General features: G+C 40.5%; 2 protein-coding genes across 3 annotated transcripts; one reads left to right on the top strand and one right to left on the bottom strand.

Moving 5' to 3' along the window:
• The first annotated feature begins 1359 nt into the window (after positions 1-1359).
• Positions 1360-4152, top strand: rcvrna (recoverin a). 2 transcript variants are annotated; one of them, XM_077558430.1, is made up of 3 exons: positions 1360-1836; positions 2512-2592; positions 2687-4152. In XM_077558430.1, the coding sequence occupies exons 1-3, from the start codon at positions 1456-1458 to the stop codon at positions 2720-2722; spliced, it is 498 nt and encodes a 165-aa protein (XP_077414556.1). In that variant the 5' UTR covers positions 1360-1455; the 3' UTR covers positions 2723-4152. The 2 variants fall into 2 exon arrangements, with proteins under 2 accessions (XP_077414556.1, XP_077414555.1); XM_077558429.1 differs by having other exon boundaries at positions 1366-1836; positions 2512-2623.
• A 1807-nt stretch (positions 4153-5959) lies between these two features.
• On the bottom strand, positions 5960-17571 carry gas7a (growth arrest-specific 7a). Its single transcript, XM_077558428.1, has 10 exons — positions 17070-17571; positions 12646-12735; positions 12258-12373; positions 10712-10786; positions 10159-10237; positions 9329-9460; positions 9122-9245; positions 8828-8907; positions 8584-8682; positions 5960-7237 (listed from the first exon to the last, which is right to left on the bottom strand). The coding sequence occupies exons 1-10, from the start codon at positions 17190-17192 to the stop codon at positions 7124-7126; spliced, it is 1032 nt and encodes a 343-aa protein (XP_077414554.1). The 5' UTR covers positions 17193-17571; the 3' UTR covers positions 5960-7123.
• Positions 17572-18621: the final 1050 nt, after the last annotated feature.

The raw sequence follows: 18621 nt of genomic DNA, 5'->3' as shown, positions 1-18621 counted from the left end.
AAACAATTTCAAAGATGGAGGTTTATTTTTTATTTTTATCATCCATCCACTGCGACAACCGTCTTATTATCATTTCAACAAAGAAACAAAGATTTATCTGGTATTTTGTGGACTGGCAGACAAAAGCATTTTTTGCTGCATTCCTATGTTTATTAAGAGTTAATAAGTAATAATAATAAAGTCCTAATGATAAAACAGTTAATTAGTTGTTTTCAGTATAATCAACTCATTCCCTAATTGACTTGACACCAGCAGATGGTCTGCTAATCTAGTTTGAGATTTACTTCTCCACATAATCTCTTCTCTTTGTGTTCGCGTTATGGAACAAACCACCGATTGAAGGGGGAAGTTCATGTGCCGTCAGAGAGTAGGCCAACACACATACACTTTATAAAAAAGCAAATGTTTGATACATGCAAGCAGCCGTGTCAGACTAAACTCTAAACTATTTTAATAGTCTTGTGTTTCAATACACAACTAGACCCTGATGCAGAAGCCTGATAACAATCCTAATTTTTAGAATCAGGTGTGTTGGAGGACAGAAACATCTCAAACCTGCGGCCCTCGAGGAGCCGGACTGGAGAAGCCTTTTCTGTGTGAAAGAGGTTGTAGATTAAAGAAAAAGGACCAGGAGCACTTGAGGGCAGGGTCCTGGTGACCATTCATCAGTATCGAGGCGGCAACAACAGGGCACTAGCACTGTTTCAGGAGGGCAATTCTATTTACTTTTCAGGAGAGCGAGAACCTCAAGGAGGTTCAAATGAGATGGGCAAGCTCAGGTTTAATGTCATATGTGGACCTGCTGGATGGAGAGAACGACTAGAACTGAGTCAAACCCATGGTGCAGAATCTTTCATTTGTGAAACAGACTGGACCATGTTTGGTACTTTGGAAGAACTTCCAAATAATCCATCCATCTATTAATTTTTGGTTCTTATTCCCATTTTGGTCAGATGTGACCAGAGCTGGTCATCAGCTAAGTGGAAGGAATACCAACAATCTTTTCACATTATCATTCAGGAGCACTTAGAGTCTTCAGTTACGCGATTTACCCAGAAAAAACCCACTCGAGGAGGCTGGAGATCCAATTCAAACAACAAAGCTCAGAACTGTGAGACAGAGATGCTAGCATTTACCCCAATGTGCTGACCCCCAAAATACCTTAAATCCACAAATGAAGTGTGAAGCCTAGAGTACAGTATTTTCTGGTTCTTTAGTTCTGCAGTGGTTTGTTGTTTCTCCAATGAGTCTCCAAAGCCTAGCAGGTGTTTAGCACCTGCTGTGTTTTAATCCTCCACTAACACCCCGGTATCTTTACAAAGGTGTCATAGCGCAGTGACGTGTCCACCTTCTAAATCTGACACGGAGCTGTCTGGATTTAGGCTACCATGACCATAATCTGCTCTGCTACCTTGAAAGCAGGCCAGTGTGAACACGAGCCAAGAATACGCAGCAATGGGGAACACCAAGAGCAGCACGCTGTCCAAGGAACTCCTGGACGAGCTGAAATCCAACACCAAGTACTCAGAGGCTGAGCTGTGCACTTGGTATCAGTCCTTCCTGCAAGAATGTCCCGGCGGGAAAATTAGCAAGGAGCAGTTTGAAGGCATTTATGCCAGTTTCTTCCCGGATGCCGACCCTACCGCCTACGCCCGCCATGTCTTCCGGAGCTTTGACACCAATGCCGACGGCACCCTGGATTTTAAGGAGTACATCGTGGCACTTCACCTGACCTCAGGTGGGAAGACCCGCCAGAAGCTGGAGTGGGCCTTTGCACTCTATGACGTGGATGGCAACGGCACCATCAGCAAGAACGAGATCCTGGAGATCGTCAGGGTACGAACAACTTCAATGCCACCTGACATCTTGTTAGCAGAATGTCTAAAGAAAGTCTGAAGAATCTTCAAAGGTTCAACTACACCTACTTAGTCATTAATAGACTTGTGGACATAAATACTAAATGGTCATTAAGTGGCATCTGTGCCTTATGTACCTTGTGAGTGCAACTTGGTAAATTGCACCTGCAGCTTACATACCTCGCAAGTGCAACATAGAAAATCACACCCGCAACTTACAGTACATATTTTTGGTCACATCTGCGCATTTCGCATCTCGTGAGTGTATCTTCATAAGTCACACTTGTGTCTTACGAACCTCTTGAGGACAATTCAGTAAGTTCTATATTGTACCCCACGAGCGCAACAGAACAAAATCCTGATGTAGAGCCTTCAATGGTTCTGCTATTACTACTTGTCGATCTAGGTCAGGCGTAGACAACCCTCTTCCTCAAGAGCCGCAGTCATGCGTGTTTTAGATGTCTCCCTCCTCCAACGCAGGTGGTTCAAATGATCAACTCATCAGCAAACTCTGGGGAATCCTGATAACGATCATCACCTGTGTTGGAGGAGGGAGACATCTAAAACACGCAGGAATGCGGCCCTCGAGGACAAAGGTTGCCTACCCCTGATCTAAGTGTTCAAAAAAAGCAAGTGACATGTTACTTTCATGCAGTCCATCTTCAACATGATCCCAGCGGAGGTCCAGGAGAACCTTTCCGAAGACGAGAATACGCCAGAGAAGAGAGCGGAGAAGGTCTGGTGCTTCTTCGGGAAAAAGGAGAATGGTAATTCACCACCAACAAGACATATTGGTTTTTAGATTCATATACTGTTTCTTTTTTTGTCAGAGAAAATCTCGGAGGGTGAGTTCATCCAGGGCGTGATGGACAATAAGGACATCTTGCGCCTCATCCAGTATGACGAACCTCAGAAGATTAAAGACAAACTGAAGGAGAAGAAACAGTAGTGTCAGTGAGCAGACTCTATTTTTTCCTTTTTCTTTTTTTGCCATGGCGAGCACACAGGAAGTGTCTCTCAACAACTCATTTTGGACAAAAACTAATCAAGAATGTCATCAATATGTGGTTTGGCATTGAAGAAGAAACCTATCCTCAATTACTCATTTTAGCTCCATCTGGTGGCATCTTGGGTTCAAGGAACTATGTTGAAGGGAGTTGAAAACTTTCATTCAGACAAAACAGCATTTGACTGATACAGTAAGCCAAGTTTATAAAGAAAAACCCACCTTGATGCTGATTAGGGAGTAGGGAATGAGTGAATGATTCCGAATGCAGCAACTTTGTTTGGAATCGTTCACTCATTTCACACACCCTAATTTTATATAGACTTTTAGTCTTCATTATGTAGAAATCACTATATAAAATTGATGTAAGCTATAGGCTACTGATGACGAGCGAGTAAGAAATGAGTGAATGATTGTAAAAAAAGAAAAAAAGCCTAAATGAAGCTGAGCTCAAGGCATGCTGTTAGCTCATGCTAAGGAAGTTAGCGTTGCCTTGGGTTCTCGCTTCTGTGCTGCCCCCGCAGGTCTGGAGTGCAGCAATAATGTAAGAATAATTAGCAGCACGCTAACGCTAAGCTGTTTGAATGTGTTTACACACACTGTTGATTAAGTGCAGGAGGAACCTGGGAGGTAGGGGGATTGGTAGAGGCTCAGGTTAAGCGTGTTAATCACGAGTTGAAGGTCGATGCCAAGTGACCCAATTAGCAATCCAATCACGTTAACTGCGCCTTTAACCCAAGCACATTGAGAGTTGCATTTTGGGACAATCTTTGTCAGCAAACAACATTACAGGTCATATAGTTTACAGTGAACCCTCGTTTTTCACTGACCATGACATAGAAAGACCATATAAAGAATAATTTGGAAAATAGTTTTACCATACGTTGTATTTATGGCTTTAAAAAAACGGGAGAGTGTGTGAGTAAAATTTTGTTTTATTCTTTAAAACTACTGACAATATAAAACTTACACATCAAAATATTTTCTTTTTAGAGCATGTGCTTGCACAAAATGAAAAATAATCAAAATACCAAAAACTGTGCAGTGTTTTGTTTTGTGTATGGTTTTGTCCATATCTTATTAGTAGTATGGAATTCAGTTCAACATAGTTCCTTGGCCACAAAACGGCAAAAATAACAACAACAACCCAACAACAACAAATATACGACGTTCCTCATTTTGTAAAAAGAAGACATGTATTGATGCTGCTCTTTCTTAAAACGAAAAGACTCAATCTGTCGATGTTTAGTTTTGAATACTATTAAATGTTTCTGTTTACACTAAAGTCAAGCAGGTTTTTTTCTTTTGCATTTTGTGACATTAGTGTATCAAATTTGAAACTGAACTGTCGACTTAAAACTAATGTACATAGCCAAACTGTGATTTTTGGCCTCCTGTTGCACCCTTAGCCCCGCGGGCAAGTATTACTATTGTTAGCGACAAAAATTTCATAGGCCAACACATTTTTGTGTAAAAAAATAAAAAATAATACTTAGTAGAGAAGATTTGGTTTCTGAGTCACTGTTGTAGGTTTATTATAGCAGAATAAATTATTTAAGAGTAATTCCAAATACAACCTAAAGGAGGGGATTCAATTCAGTGGTTCTCAAATTGTGCTACACGTGCTCCCTCTAGTCCAGGGGTCAGCAACCTTTACTGTCAAAAGAGCCATTTTAGGCCAAATAAATAACAAAAAAAATCTGTCTGGAGCCGCAAAACATTTTAATATTGTGATGAACAAAACTGTGTGCTCGTGTTAATCAGTCTAATGAGGACCCACGAGCTAATTAAAGCTGCACGTTAGCAGAAAAATATGCAATATACAATTCAGAGATAAAATTTGTTTTTTGTCTTCTGTTTTTGATTTTATTTTATTTTTAGGTGATTTTTCATCTTTCATTTTCATACATTTATAGACTTTTCTGACATTTTTGGCTCTTTTATGGACATTAATTTTCTGCCTCTCTTCCTTTTTGGACATTTTCTGGCTTTACTTGTACTTTTTTCTGCCTTTTTCGCTATCAATTTTCTGACATTTTTGGCAATTTTGTGGACATTTTATGGTAGTTTTCGGGATTTCTTCTTTTGTTTTTGGACATTTTATAGTGACTTCTTGGATGTTTTCTCTCTTTTTTTTTTAAATAGATTTTTGGACTTTTTGGGTAATTCCAAAGACATTTTATTCTCATTTTCTGTTTTTCTTCTTTTGTTTTTGGACATTTTATGGTTACTTTTTGTACATTTCCTTTTCTGCCTTTTTTATTATTCAATTCTGACATTTTTGGCAATTTCATGGACATTTTGTTGTAATTTTTTGCTTTTCTAATCCTTTTTGGACATTTTATTTTTTTATTTACATTTTAAGGTAATTTTTGAAACTTTTTCCTTTTACCTTTTGTCTCTTTTTCTGACAATGTACAGATTTAGACTCTGACATTTTAAAAATAATGTAATCATATTTTTTTTTATTTAATCATTAATTTAAAGAATATTTAATCTAAAAAAAAATGTAAAAAAAAAAAGATTAATTTCTACTAATGTTTGAGAGATCCACAGAGAGACACAGGTTGCAGACCCCTGCTCTAGTCATACTCAGCGCGTGGTATGCGGCAAAGATCGCTCAATAATTGCATGAAACGATCACATATGCACCCCTTTAGAACCAATCACAGCACCCCATATCCTTCAGAACTGATAGGTTTACATTTAGGTTGGCTACAATTGTTATTTCCCTTTTGTGTGGAATACATTTTAATAGAATCATTTACAGTTTTTTTTATTCAAGTTTAAAACACGATTTATTCTGCATGCCTGCTTTGCCTTGTTGTTTACCACTGGAATTGTAAATTTCCCTTGTGCATGAATAAAGTAACTACAAACTGAAAACCAGAATATCCATCACAATGTCAAATTTAACCTCAGTTATCCTCTTTGAGGATTTTTTATGCTTCATAAATACTTATCTCTTTTTTGTGTTACATGAAGCTGTACCTGCATCACTGTCCTTGCCAGCATGCTCTCTGGACAAAAAAGGTCAGATTTCCCCAGAAGGTTGTTCCTCTCTCATGTTGCGCTTACATAACCAAGAGCACAAGTGGACTTTTCCAAGAGGAGCTTTATTATTCTTTTGATAATTATGTATTATTAATCTGACAGACAGGATGCATTCCACATTTTGCTCACCAAAAACATTCCCAAAAAAGATGAGACGGACAGCACACGAGGGCAGCAAACATCGAATACAACAAACGACAACAAAACACGAGTGATCAGAAAAGACCACAAAATTGAATTGAAATGAAACATACAAACAAAATGTACACACTCACACACACATACTGCACATGCAGTAAGGGGGCGCCATCTGTGTACGCATAGCAAAAATAAGACAATGGAAATGTTGGCGAACAAGGAACCCGGAAGAGACAACATGAACATGTTCTTTAAAAAACAAAACAAAAAAACACACACACAATAATAAAATATTTTGTTTATATTTATAACTAACTCATATATAAGTCGTTTGTGGAATTTGGCTCTTACCTATTTCATGAGCACAGCTCAGTAAGTCGTACCTGCACTTTATGCATCTGGCGTGTGTAAATTACTAAATCACGTGTGCTCTAAATGAGTGGTCCCCAACCAACGGTCCGCGGGACATTTGGTACCAGGCCACAACGATAGACTGAAAAAAAAAAAGTTGTAGTGGAGCATATATATCCCGATCAGAAATATACATCAGCACCCACGGCCCTCGGACCAATCACGTTGTGCTTTATAAATCTCGTGCAAATTAGTAAGTGCGTTATGTATCCTATGTATCAACTTTCTCAGTTGCACCCTCACCTTGCATACTTGCTTATGTATCTGGCGAGTGCACGGAACAAGTATGACACGACATGAAAACTAAAATGTGGCCATGTGGTCTCCGGGGTTCCTTACAAACACTTGAGGCACAAGAAGGTTTTCTGCTGTGACGCCGTCCAACTTTTTCCCGCATCCCATCTAGGTTTTCGTATGCGGAGAAGAAGCATGCGTGTCCAGCAGCCATCTTTGAAAATAGGAAAATATTCCAACACGAGTTTCTCTTGATATCCAAAAATAAATGAGAATCATATCAAGACTTTTTTTTTTTTTTTTTAACAAGACACCAAAACGTTGAAGAAAACTTGAGTGACGTAACTACAGCAGAAGAAGAAGACGCGAGCAGGGTTCACATGTACTAGGAACATGCTGGTTGTGGTTGTGGCTGCCCCTAGCTTCAAATGTCCAAGTCCACGGGCCTGACGTGGCCTGTCTTGTTGTCTTGGACCCAAAGCTCTCGGTCTTTGCCTGGGTCCACCTTCTGCAGCAGCTGGTCCACCGGCTCCACCGTCTGGACACAATAAGGTATTGCAGCCTTATTATTTCTCACCTGCTTGCCTTTTTATTAGAAAATGGTCCAATCATGGTCAAGGAGAAGCTAAAATAATCTTGACCAGATAGAAATTGACTTCTCGAAGACTAGAAGGACCTTCTATCACTCAACACCAACACATTATTTTCATCACTAGTCTGCTTTTTTTTTGCTTCTCAATCATGATGCTACTTGCTAAAGAGGGAAACAAGTGTTAATATTAATGTCTCTATGTCATGCTGCTATTGGCAAGCTTACTAACGTGTGGCGTGCGTGTGTGGAGTAGGTCATGAACATGATTTTTTTTTCAGCAAATAGAAGCTCCATTTTGAAGTATTTGTATTAAAGACAAGTTGTAAAAAGGCAGATACAAACAGTGCTAAAGTCAGTTTGTTTTGTTAATATGTTTTATATGATGTCTGCACTTCATCCATACACAGATTTGTACATTCATTATTATTAGTGCTGTCAAAGTTAAAGCGTTAATTAATTAATTAATCAAAAAATTTGCGCATTTATCATGTATTAATGCAGATTAATCGCACTAGTAAACAGATGATCCTTTAGCTTAACAGCAGATGGCTACGTTAAAGGTAGCACAGGTTGTGTTTGAGCAATAAACATAACTACATGCATTAAAGTAAATTATATTATTATATAAATATTCATTCATGTCAAAAATATTGGGGTCATTCCCCCCATTTTTAATTATGCAAGTAATTAACTGATTCGAGAAAGTGTGCAATGGATGAAAAAATGTTGAAGACGTCATAACATTAAATGTCGAAATAAATAACACATAACAGGTGCTCTTAATATTTGGCAAGCAAAAAATGTTGATAAAAAAAGTTTTTTTAATTAAGCGATTAATCAAAATTCTAAGAAGTGATTAATCTGCTTAAAAATTTTAATCAATTGACAGCTCTAATTTTTATTATTATTTTGTAGATTCAAGCACATTTCTTTTTTGATGTGTATGTTAATGTATAATAAAAATGTTTTTACAACAGTATAGACAAGTTTAGTCTAAAAACAAACATTCTGGTTGACATCCCCCTTTAATTATTATTTTTTTCTTCAGGAAATCAGATGTCATTGATATTTGCACTATTAATATTTATACACACTGCCTAATTTATCAGATGAAGGACAATGAATTTTCTGTGGTGTGTTGCTTTAAATAATAATAATAATAATAATAATAATAATAATAATACATTTTATTTATAACATATGAACTATTGTGTCCCATATAAATTGAGTAGTCCCCCTTCCACCCCATAACTCCGAGTCTGCATTGTGACCAAATGTTGGTTTCGACTCACGCCTTGGTTGAACATGTCGGTCTCGTGCCTCAGCGTCGTGTACTGACGCAGATGTTGCTGGATCCACTCGATGCGATCCACCTCCAGCTTCTCCAGCTCCTGATTGGGCGCCAGACAACATTGTGTGTCATAAACAACAGCATACAGATCATCATTGATCCTTTTTATCTATGTTATAGTTGAACCTTGTTCTAATGAAAGAAGCATTTTTCCCCATTAAAAGGAGTCATTGTTCTTAATTTACCATGCTGGTGGTCACCATCTCCTCAAACCACTTGGACTGAGCCTGGTTGTAAAGGTCCACACAGCGCATCAGGTCGTCTCCTGAAGAATGCACAAACACAAACACGGACATAAAATGATATATACAAAAAAATGGTCCTTTTTTCCAATTGCCACCAGATGACAATCAAGAGTGAGTTCATGAAAAATGACATCCCTTAATTCTCTGATGAAACATACATCCATGGACACGGCTAGACAAAGAATGGACTGGCCACTAGGAGCACGATGTTCTAATTTTGTTGTGTGGTGTAACCTGCTTGTGTGGATTTCCTCCGAGCCTTCTTGATATCTTCTTCCGTCTTGTTGCTGAGTTTGATTTCTAGCTGTTGCGTCTTGACTTCAAGATCTTTCTGACGCTCGGCCAGGGCTTTACGGGCCTGAAAAAAGCATGTTGCAGAAGATGTCCTGAAGGGGGCGCCACTGTGCAGAAGGCAGTATGAAGAATAAATATGACGAGTACCTTCTCGACACCGGCATATCGGCTGGCGAGCTGTTTCCTGAGGTCTGCGATGTGATGGTCGTACTTCTTCAGGTCCTTCTTGAAGTTGTCGGCTCGGAATGTCAGCAGAGGCTTCTCAACCTCGGAGTGAAGCTAAACACAACAAAGTCATCCTACCAGGATGGAATGCATTATGTTTTCAAAATAAAAGCCATGGCAGAGTCAAGCTTTCATGTTGAAGACAAGACGCAGATGAATGTGTGTCTCGATTTAATTCTCAAAATTTGCAAATGAACAAACTATATAAACGAGTGTTTGTGTCACTAATCAACAAATCATGCTACTAAGTAGCGGAACTACCAGCCAATTAACTCATTCACTGCCATTGCCGGCTATAGACGTCAAAAATTCTTTTGAACTATTTCTATTAGTTTTATACTTTTGCTAATAAGAGTATGAACCCCCCCGACCAATTTTGTTATTGTACATTTTGAACAGATATCAAATTTGTGATTAATCGTAAGTTAATTACTGAAGTCATGTGATTAATTATAATTAAAAAAAATTAATCGCCTTGCGATTTAAAAAAGAAAAGAAAAGAAAAGATTATTAAAAAATTAGGGGCATCAGGCGATTCAATTTTTTTATTGTAATTAATCGCATGACTTCACTAGCTAACTCACGATTAATCACAAATTTTATATCTGTTCTAAATGTACAATAAAACAAGGGTTTCACACTCTTATTAACAAAAGGGGGGAAATGTTAAACTAATAGAAATAGTTTAAATGAATTTTTGACGTCTATAGCCGTCAATGGCAGTGAATGAGTTAAACTAATGAAAACGTTACCTTGTTGGAGAACTTGAGGTGGACTTCGGCTTCGTCATGTAGACTTTTCTTCAGCTGAGTCCAAGCTTCTCCCAGGGTCCTGAACACAAACAACAAACACTTCATTAAGTACACCAGCTAATCAAGTCATTTAATCAAGTACACTAGTCACTCAATTACTTTGTAATGGCAACATGTTTATTGTGTGTGAGTGTGCTACACTGCATGAGAATTAGCTTTCATTTGAATGACATCATGCAAATGCTGTACAACTTGAAAAGATAGTAAACTTCCTTTGACATTTGATTTACATGTTTTCTCCTAGGTTGATATTTTATGTTGAAAGGTCAGTCAGGCTATTCCGAAACTGATTTGAATTGATCTGAATCTGCTATTAACCCAATTTCAATGTTATTTGGACCTAATGTTAACCTAATTTGAACCTGATCTGAGCCTGATTTGAATTTGATCTGAACCTGATGTGAGCTTTATATGAACCTAATTTGAATTTTGAGCCTGACCTGCAACTGATTTGAACCAAACCAAAAATCCAAAGAAGTTGCCACCCTCTCACCCTTCTTCCTGTGCTGCCAGAGTGCTGAGAGAAAGTTTGGACAAGTTCTTGGCATATTCCTCTTCAATCTTGATCCTGGAACACAAACAGAATCAGGCATGAAAACGGGTCAGGGGTGAAAAAGGTGAAAAGGACTAGGACCAAAATTTTGGCCAGTAATATCAAACCGGGGTGGTGGTGGGGGGTCTTGGCGGTGGGTGTCAGGGATGGGAGTTTTAATGTTAAAGATTTTATGGTGTCAAGAAACACCGTTTGCGAAAATGCGAACGTCTTTGCTACATGTATCGGACCGTGGATGGATGTTGAAAAAACAGTATTTTCTGCATTCAAGTGGGTTCCGGTTACAATCCACTTTTATACATGAGGATCACGTCAGCCAGAAACTTTGGAAAGGTCCTTTTATGAATTCTTTCTCGAGTGACGCATGCGCGTGGGGGATTTCCGTGCTGTTTCAGCACCGCCACATGGCGGTCGTTCGGGACTCATAGAACTGTAGTTACAAACATAACTCTCGTTTTATCGTTACCCATAAAATTATAAATATGGTATAAGTAATATATTATAACGATGGTAAAGCTACACACCTTATAACATGATTCAAATCGGTGGGTGAAGACGGACATCTACTATGTCCGCGTTGTGGTCCGTGCCGAGGAGAGGCAGGCGTTGCGGCGGTGCTACCGACGAAGCTTCAATCTCGTTTGGCTTGCTGGCGGTCAAATCTCGCTTGCTTATTAACTCAAATCCCAAACCCGGAAATGCATTTTAGCGTAGAGTGAATGAAATCTAGCGGGAGTGGGTGACGTCAGTACACTGGTTGTGCGTACACTGCTGCGTTCAAGTGAGCCATAGAAAATTACCAACACATTCCGGACAGTCACAATTTAAGAATCGCTTCGGAACATGGCACCGTTTGATTTAACGTGAATCGGTGGCGTCTTCCGTACCCATCTCACCCGGAGTTCATTGATGTACTGACTCTCTGGTTATCCCCCCTGAAATATTTTCTCATCGGATTATTTTACGTAGGTGACCTATTTTGGATTCAAAACGGCAAATTTTGCCTGCAGAATGAAGACAATGAGCTATTGTGGGAATCCATTCGGCCATTTTGTGGTTTTGTTGTAATGTGTAGTGACTGTAGGTTATCTTTTGCTTTTCCAAAATTAGCAGATTTTTTTTTTTATTAAGATTGATTCATTTCAATGTATGTATTCATTTTATAACTTTACTTTGCACTGATTTATCACATTATTTTATTCATTGTTTGAGCTAAAATAAAAATAATTTAATGAGAAACAATTGTATCAATGAACATTTTATTAAATCATTGTTGGTTAACTATAATTACAACATTAATTGTGGCTAATACAATTTTAAATGTGTTTATTTATTAGAATTTAATAGAATTTTTAGAATGAAATTAAATATTTTCTATACTGTATATTAAATCCACATTTTCAATTCTATATTAAGAAATGAGCTTGTCCCATTTGTCCTCTTGAAAAAAAAATACTTGTGTAATTTTATGAGATGGCATTTGTACCTCTCATGGACAAACTCAGCCATCTCCTTCTGCATCTGTTTGCCCTTCAGTTGCTTCTGCAGCAGAACCTCAAAGCCGCCCACCGACGTGGCCCCCTGGGGGTCCTTCTTGTCCGTCTGCAAGACAGGAAGTCCAGCTCATACACAGGAAGTCCACTTTTCAAGTTTGGTTGAACATTTTGGTGTTTAAATGTTTAAATAAACAATGTTGAATTCTATTTTGTTTTATTTGTCAATTTACAGTACACTTCAACTCAGTGGTGTTAAATGAAACCATAAAAAAAAAAAAATCACATTTGGCGAGTGGGTGTGTAAAATATAGCCAAAATAAATAGGAGTTTACTGTACGTGCATTTGAGGCTTCAGAGTGACATTTTTGTAGAACTGACCCAGAAGTAATCGCAGTAGCTCCATTCGTTGGGTTTGAGCAGTTGCTGCTCAGGCCCTTCTCCGGGAAGAGGAAATGTCACGCCATTGATCTGCACACAGTTGGAACCAAAGTCCAAACAAAGGTCAGAGCAGGTACATACAGGAAGTCACATCAGGAGCACATCAGACAGGAAGTCAGAGTAGGAAGAAGGAAAGTGTAGAAAACATTTGTGATGTAAAGCAGCGGTGTCATTGTGGAAGAGGAAAAAGGTCAAGCAGTCAGCTTGAAAAGCTCAGTTGCCACGACGACATGGAAGCCTTCAGGGAGGATGGGGGAGGAAAGGGCTAACATGGTCAGTGTGGTCCGTGTCAAGACTCCAGCGTACGTCTCTAATTAGTCTCACGGTTAAAATTACGTAACACACACACACCATCTGTATCATCACCACACACACAGTGGTGATTCCATCTGTGTTGGATCGACTGTCACCACTCGACCAGAGCGCACACGCATAAAAATCAGGCCAGGTACAGATCAGCTGACATACTGTCTTACGCAGCAAGCCGCATTTGGCAATGGTTGAGTGGTTAGTACGTCTGCTTCACAGTTATGAGGTTCAGGGTTCAAATCTGCCATTCCTATGTGGAGTTTTCATGTACTCTGACATTGTCTAGCGACAATTCCATTGTTTGTGAATGGGAAGGCCCGACCATTCTGTTAATCGTCCATATGTACCCTGCCACTGACAGGCGACCAGTCTAGGGTGTAACACGCCTCTAGCCCAATGCTAGCTAGGATAGGCTTTAGACAGATTTGGTTGCCATGACAACCGGGGGTGGAGCTAGGAATTGGCAATAGGCAAAATGGCTTAAAAACAAAAATTGTGCATTTTTTTGGGGTGACTGGAATAGATTAACAGCATTTCAATTGGGGAAAATTTAGTTGAGATGAGTAAATTGAGTTAAGAGCTTGGTCACAGAACAAATTACATTCATAAATCAAGGTGATACTGTCCTGTGGTGGGAGTATTTTGTCTGCGATGAATGTGAGCCTTTGTATGAAGCAATGTGAGGCTTAATCAGCACTGTTTCACACTGACCAACATCAAGCCTCCATCCCATAATGTCCCAGTGGACCACAAGCAGATGACTAACACAACCCGCTTACATAATTGCGCACATGTACGTGCACACGCGCACACACACAATTGGCTTCGGGACACATCGCGAAAAAGTGGCCAATTTAGCGAGCGTCACTTTGTTAATTTTCCGGCTGTTAGATCAAAGTGACAGTTGCCTTGACAACGGTTGCCATGCAGACGCCCGCCATGCGACACGTTTATCACACCGCGTCGTCGCCCAGCAACATCCGGCACTGGTAAGGGCCTGGTCGATCATGATACGGCAATGTAAGATGATATGATCTGCTGGCATGCTCGATTCGGCTGTTGCTAGGCAACACATGACTTGCCCTCTCAACACATTTCCCCCTCCAAAAAAAACAATCTGTTGCCTCCGCTTACATTTTTCATCGCCGGATCCGCACAAAATGTTTTCCACAACCAGGGTCTAAATGACCCACCTCCCTCAAACAAGTGACAGTGACGGTGAAAACAAGGTTATGGCTCCATCTTCAAGCTGAGGGTCAACCATGCGTGTGTATGTGTGTCTCCATGACAACGGTGTGTGCCCGAGTGTAATGTGAGCCGCACAAAAACACCTGACGTCACATTGACGAATGAATTTGTGTGTGTGAAAAGCCGTTTGAGCAGTCCATATCCAGCTTAAGATCTATGTACTAGTACACTTTTGTCCTCACTAGTAAGACAATTCAGTGCACTAGGAAAATGACTGTATTACTACAAATGTTTTTTCCACTACTAGTGAGACTTTTTGGGATACTAGTATGGCTTTAAAACCATTCATTCACTATCTTCCGCTTATCTGAGGCTATCCAACTTTAGTTCTACGTATGAGTACGCTCTATTTCCCCACTACACAGTAAATTCTGCAGAGTAAATTTGACTCTATTTAGAGTAAATCTTACTCTATTTAGAGTGGGATCGAATAGACTCGTTTTAAAATAATAGTTACACTTGGAAGGGATAAAATAAAGAATTTAAAAAAAAAGTCCCTCAAGGGTTCAGGAACGAACTCACGACCTTCAACTTGGGAGACTGCCACACTACCACCTGAGCTATGCCACTCCTACTGTTTGCTTATATCCAAGAGAAGACCAAAAACATCAAGTGATATAGGAGCTGCGTGGCTCAGAGAGTAGATCGACTGTCTCCCAAGCTGAAGTTTGTTCCTCAACCCCTGAGTGACTTTTTTTATTTTTTATTTTTTTTTATTTTTTCAATACTCTCTTCCAAGTGTTAATATTACTATAAAACTTAGCTTATTTGGTCCCACTCTGAATAGGGTCAAATTTACTCTGCTGAATTTACTGTGTAGTATTGAACAACTTAAAGTATGTTACTAGTAACAAAAAACTGTACACTTGTTGACCAGACGAGATGTTAACTAGTAGAATTTCATAATATCACTAGTAGTAAATACCGTAGCACAGTTTGGCGTAAAACTAACAAGGCACTACTGCATTGAGTTGTCTTAATAGTGGATGTACTAGTAGTACCTACTAGTAGCACCATAGGCTGCATACCAAAGATTTCAAACAAAAACACTAACGGCTTAGTAGCAGGCAAAGTAGTGTTACTAATCCACCACAGAAGTTTTCGTTTAAGGTTTATTTGTGTACTGCTAATAGACCAGACCTGGCAATACTAGTGCTACACTAGTTGTGGAAAAATTTTACTATAGTGTATCTGTGACTCCTGTCACTCTAGTGTTAGTGTGCAAAATGATCTCACTAGTGAGGGCAAAGTGCATACTAGTGAACATTCTAATTGGACCAATCACTCCAACTAAGAACAGCCATGCACCACCACAAGCTGTCAATGGATATATCCATACCGTGTCCGGGCCGGTTGAAGTTTCCTGTGTTGAGTCAAATCAAGGTGCAAGTTCTACTTCTGGTGGTGACCTTCCATCAGCTCTATTAAGTTTCAATTTTGCAACCATATTCCTCCTAGAAGACTTTGGCTTTGTAGATGCTGCCCGGCAGGTTATGGCCAGGTATTATGCTGCTGGATCACTGATCGGCATCGTTACGGTCGGAATGACGAGGGTAGCTGATCGTCTTCCATGTGTCTATTTTCGTTCTTGATTACGTAAAATATTCTTGTCAAATTCTTTTGCTCTCCTTCGTCCAAGTATTTCACTAACTCTATTGCTCTCTGTCAATCATGGTCCCAGACAGGAAGAAGACAACACACAAAACAGAATCACCTGCTTTAATTAAACACTAATTTTTTTTAGAATAACTGCTTTGGGCCCCATGGCATTCTCTAAGAGCATGTAGGGACTGGGACAGACAGTGGCTCACACAGTGGTGGACCATTTGGTCAATCCCGGGGTCCCTCTATGAGCTTTTTAGATACACTATTGGAGCTCTATGTACTGCATCTGCTTGCTCTATAATGGTGTGGATTAATTCCTATTATGGGAGCTCAGAGTTCTACTATGTTATTTTTCGTTACAAGATCTCGGGTCGCGCCTTTTTATGCCTTTCTTGGTTGTGGAAGGCATTTCTCATGGCTCGTTTTCCAGAATTATGTCCACTTGCTGTCCTTTATTATTGGCTGATTCTTCTCTGTATGTGGAGGCTCAAAACCTAATACAGGTTTCAGGTTGCAGTTTTCCAGTGTATCGTGTTGGTAGATGTGCGGTGCACAATTGCTTGTTGTGCCACCAACCATAATTTTTTCACAATAGTCCATTTCGGTCATAAATGCTAAATGTTCAGTTGTTTCCCCCGTAGTGTTGTTTGCCTGATTGAGTAGCCAGAAAAAAAGCTTTTTTTTGCATCTTTTTCTTACATTATTTCAGCATTGATGTCAGCCTTCTGTAGCCATGGTAACTGGACCTGCTGCATCTCTGCCGCGGGTCACAAAACCTGCGTTTCAGCCTCCCATGTCTCTACGCATCATTAACAGACAAAGTAAAAACAGCTACGAACGTAGTGACTTAAATGAACAGCACGAGAAGATGAGGACCAAGTAGAAGGAATTCAGCATCTTTTTTATTTATTGACCGTGTTACAGGGCAGCACGGTGAATGCGCGATTGTATGTGTGGGTTTTCTCCGGGTATTCCGGCTACCCCCTACATTCCAAAAACATGTATGTTCGGTGCATGAGACTTATTTTTTAATATCTGACAGGACATTGACTGGCGACCAATCCGTTGTTTGTCTGTCAGGTGGGGGACTCCAGCTCACCCTAACCCTAATGCAGATCAGCGCCATAGAAAATGGATGGATTGTTTACAGATGGGAATCCAAACACACAGTCAGGCTGAAGATGGATAAATAAGTCACTTACCGTGGTTTTGGTCTCCTTAACCTCATGGACTCGCCTCCTTGCGGGTGACACAGATCCGGGCGGCTGCGGGGCAAGACACGACGGGTCATCAAAACTCTCCTCGGTGTCAAAGCTGCCCTCCATGCTGCTCCCACGCGCCTACTCCTACTCCTTCTTCTTCCCTTGCCTGAGCCTTCAGTCGCCAGGCTGGGATTAGAGTGTAGAGGAAGGGGTTGGGGGGTTCGGGCAGGTTGAATGTCGTTGGATGTAAGAGGGAGGGGGTGCGTGGGGGGGGAGGTGACAGCAAGTGTAACCCCAGGTTATTCGGCCGCCCTGTGAGGGTGAAGGCGGCGAGGAGAGGAAGGGGGGCGCAGACTGTAACAATCAGCAACGTGCCGCCTCACCTCGTCTCACGACGACGTGTGAAGGGAAAGCGAGCAGCAGGAGGAGGAGGGATGGATTGTGGGAGCAAGGGAGGGAGGAGGAGCGCTTATTTACACCCCTTCCCGAGAGAGAGGCGGTGGGGGCTCTGATGCATGATGGTCTTTAAAAGCCTCATTACAACAACAGGCGGGAGGGAACGGTGAGTGAGAGGAGGCAGCCAATGAGAGACAGCCTCCGCTTGGAAAGGTGATGAAGATGAACTGAGACCAGGCAAGCAAAATTTGGGCTAGTCACTACCAATCTATTATATAGTGCCCTATATAATTAGATATTTTGTAGTATCGTGACTATAGGGTTTCCTCTATATAGTGCCGTTAATGTAGAGGTGGGTAGAGTTAGTAGCCAAATGTCGTACTCAAGATAGAATACTATTGCATTAGAATAACATGACTCAAGTGAAAGTAAAAAACAGTCCTCCAAATAATTACCGGTACTTGAGTAATTGAGCAAGTGGGGGCTGCAGATGGGGTGATCCAGTTAGAGCAGAGGTGGGCATCGAGGGGCGAAGTCCTGCAGGTTTTGCATGCTGCCCTTCTCCAACACAGCTGATATATGATCAACTCATAAGCAAGCTCTGCATAAGCCTGATAACGATCCTGTTGATTGGAATCAGCTAGCGTTGGAAGTGAGAAACCTGCAGTACCGAGATTGCCCACCTCTGAGTTAGAGAGTGAATATTTTTCTTCCTTTCAATCACCAGATTTGACTGTTTCCAATATTGCATATCCTGTTTAATGCAGAAATAAAGTGAGTAAGTAAGTAAATTTGATTTATATAGCACCTTTCACAGACAAAGAGCTTCACAGGCAAATTGATCACAAAATAAAGATAAAAAAGACAGCTCACAATCAGCAGAAACAGAAAGCTTGGCAAGCCGTGCATCTTCTGCCGCTTTTCCGAGGTTGGGTCGGGTCGGCTTTAACAAGGAAGCCCAGACTTCCCTCTCTCCAGCCACTTCAACCAGCTCCTCCAGCGGGATGCCAAGGCGTTCCCAGGCCAGCCAAGAGGCATATTCTCTCCAGCGTGTCCTGGGTCGTCCTCAGGGCCTCCCGCCGGTGGGACATGCCCGGAACACCTCTCCAGGGAGGCGTCCAGGAGGCATCCGAATAAAAGTGAAAAAACTCAACCA

Source organism: Vanacampus margaritifer, chromosome 2 (genome assembly GCF_051991255.1).
Source record: "Vanacampus margaritifer isolate UIUO_Vmar chromosome 2, RoL_Vmar_1.0, whole genome shotgun sequence".
NCBI lineage: Eukaryota > Metazoa > Chordata > Actinopteri > Syngnathiformes > Syngnathidae > Vanacampus > Vanacampus margaritifer.
Note: the sequence above shows the minus strand (reverse complement) of the source record. Positions and strands in the feature narration are given on the sequence as shown.

Excerpts from the sequence above, each read along its gene's own strand:
- rcvrna (XM_077558429.1), top strand. The coding sequence starts at position 1,456 with ATGGGGAACACCAAGAGCAGCACGCTGTCCAAGGAACTCCTGGACGAG. Across the intron at positions 1,837-2,511 it reads AGATCCTGGAGATCGTCAGG|TCCATCTTCAACATGATCCC; the intron begins GTACGAACAACT and ends ACTTTCATGCAG. Across the intron at positions 2,624-2,686 it reads CTTCGGGAAAAAGGAGAATG|AGAAAATCTCGGAGGGTGAG; the intron begins GTAATTCACCAC and ends TTTTTTTGTCAG.
- gas7a (XM_077558428.1), bottom strand. The coding sequence starts at position 17,192 with ATGGAGGGCAGCTTTGACACCGAGGAGAGTTTTGATGACCCGTCGTGT. Across the intron at positions 9,246-9,328 it reads GATATGCCGGTGTCGAGAAG|GCCCGTAAAGCCCTGGCCGA; the intron begins GTACTCGTCATA and ends TGCTTTTTTCAG. Across the intron at positions 8,908-9,121 it reads GAGGAAATCCACACAAGCAG|GAGACGACCTGATGCGCTGT; the intron begins GTTACACCACAC and ends TGCATTCTTCAG.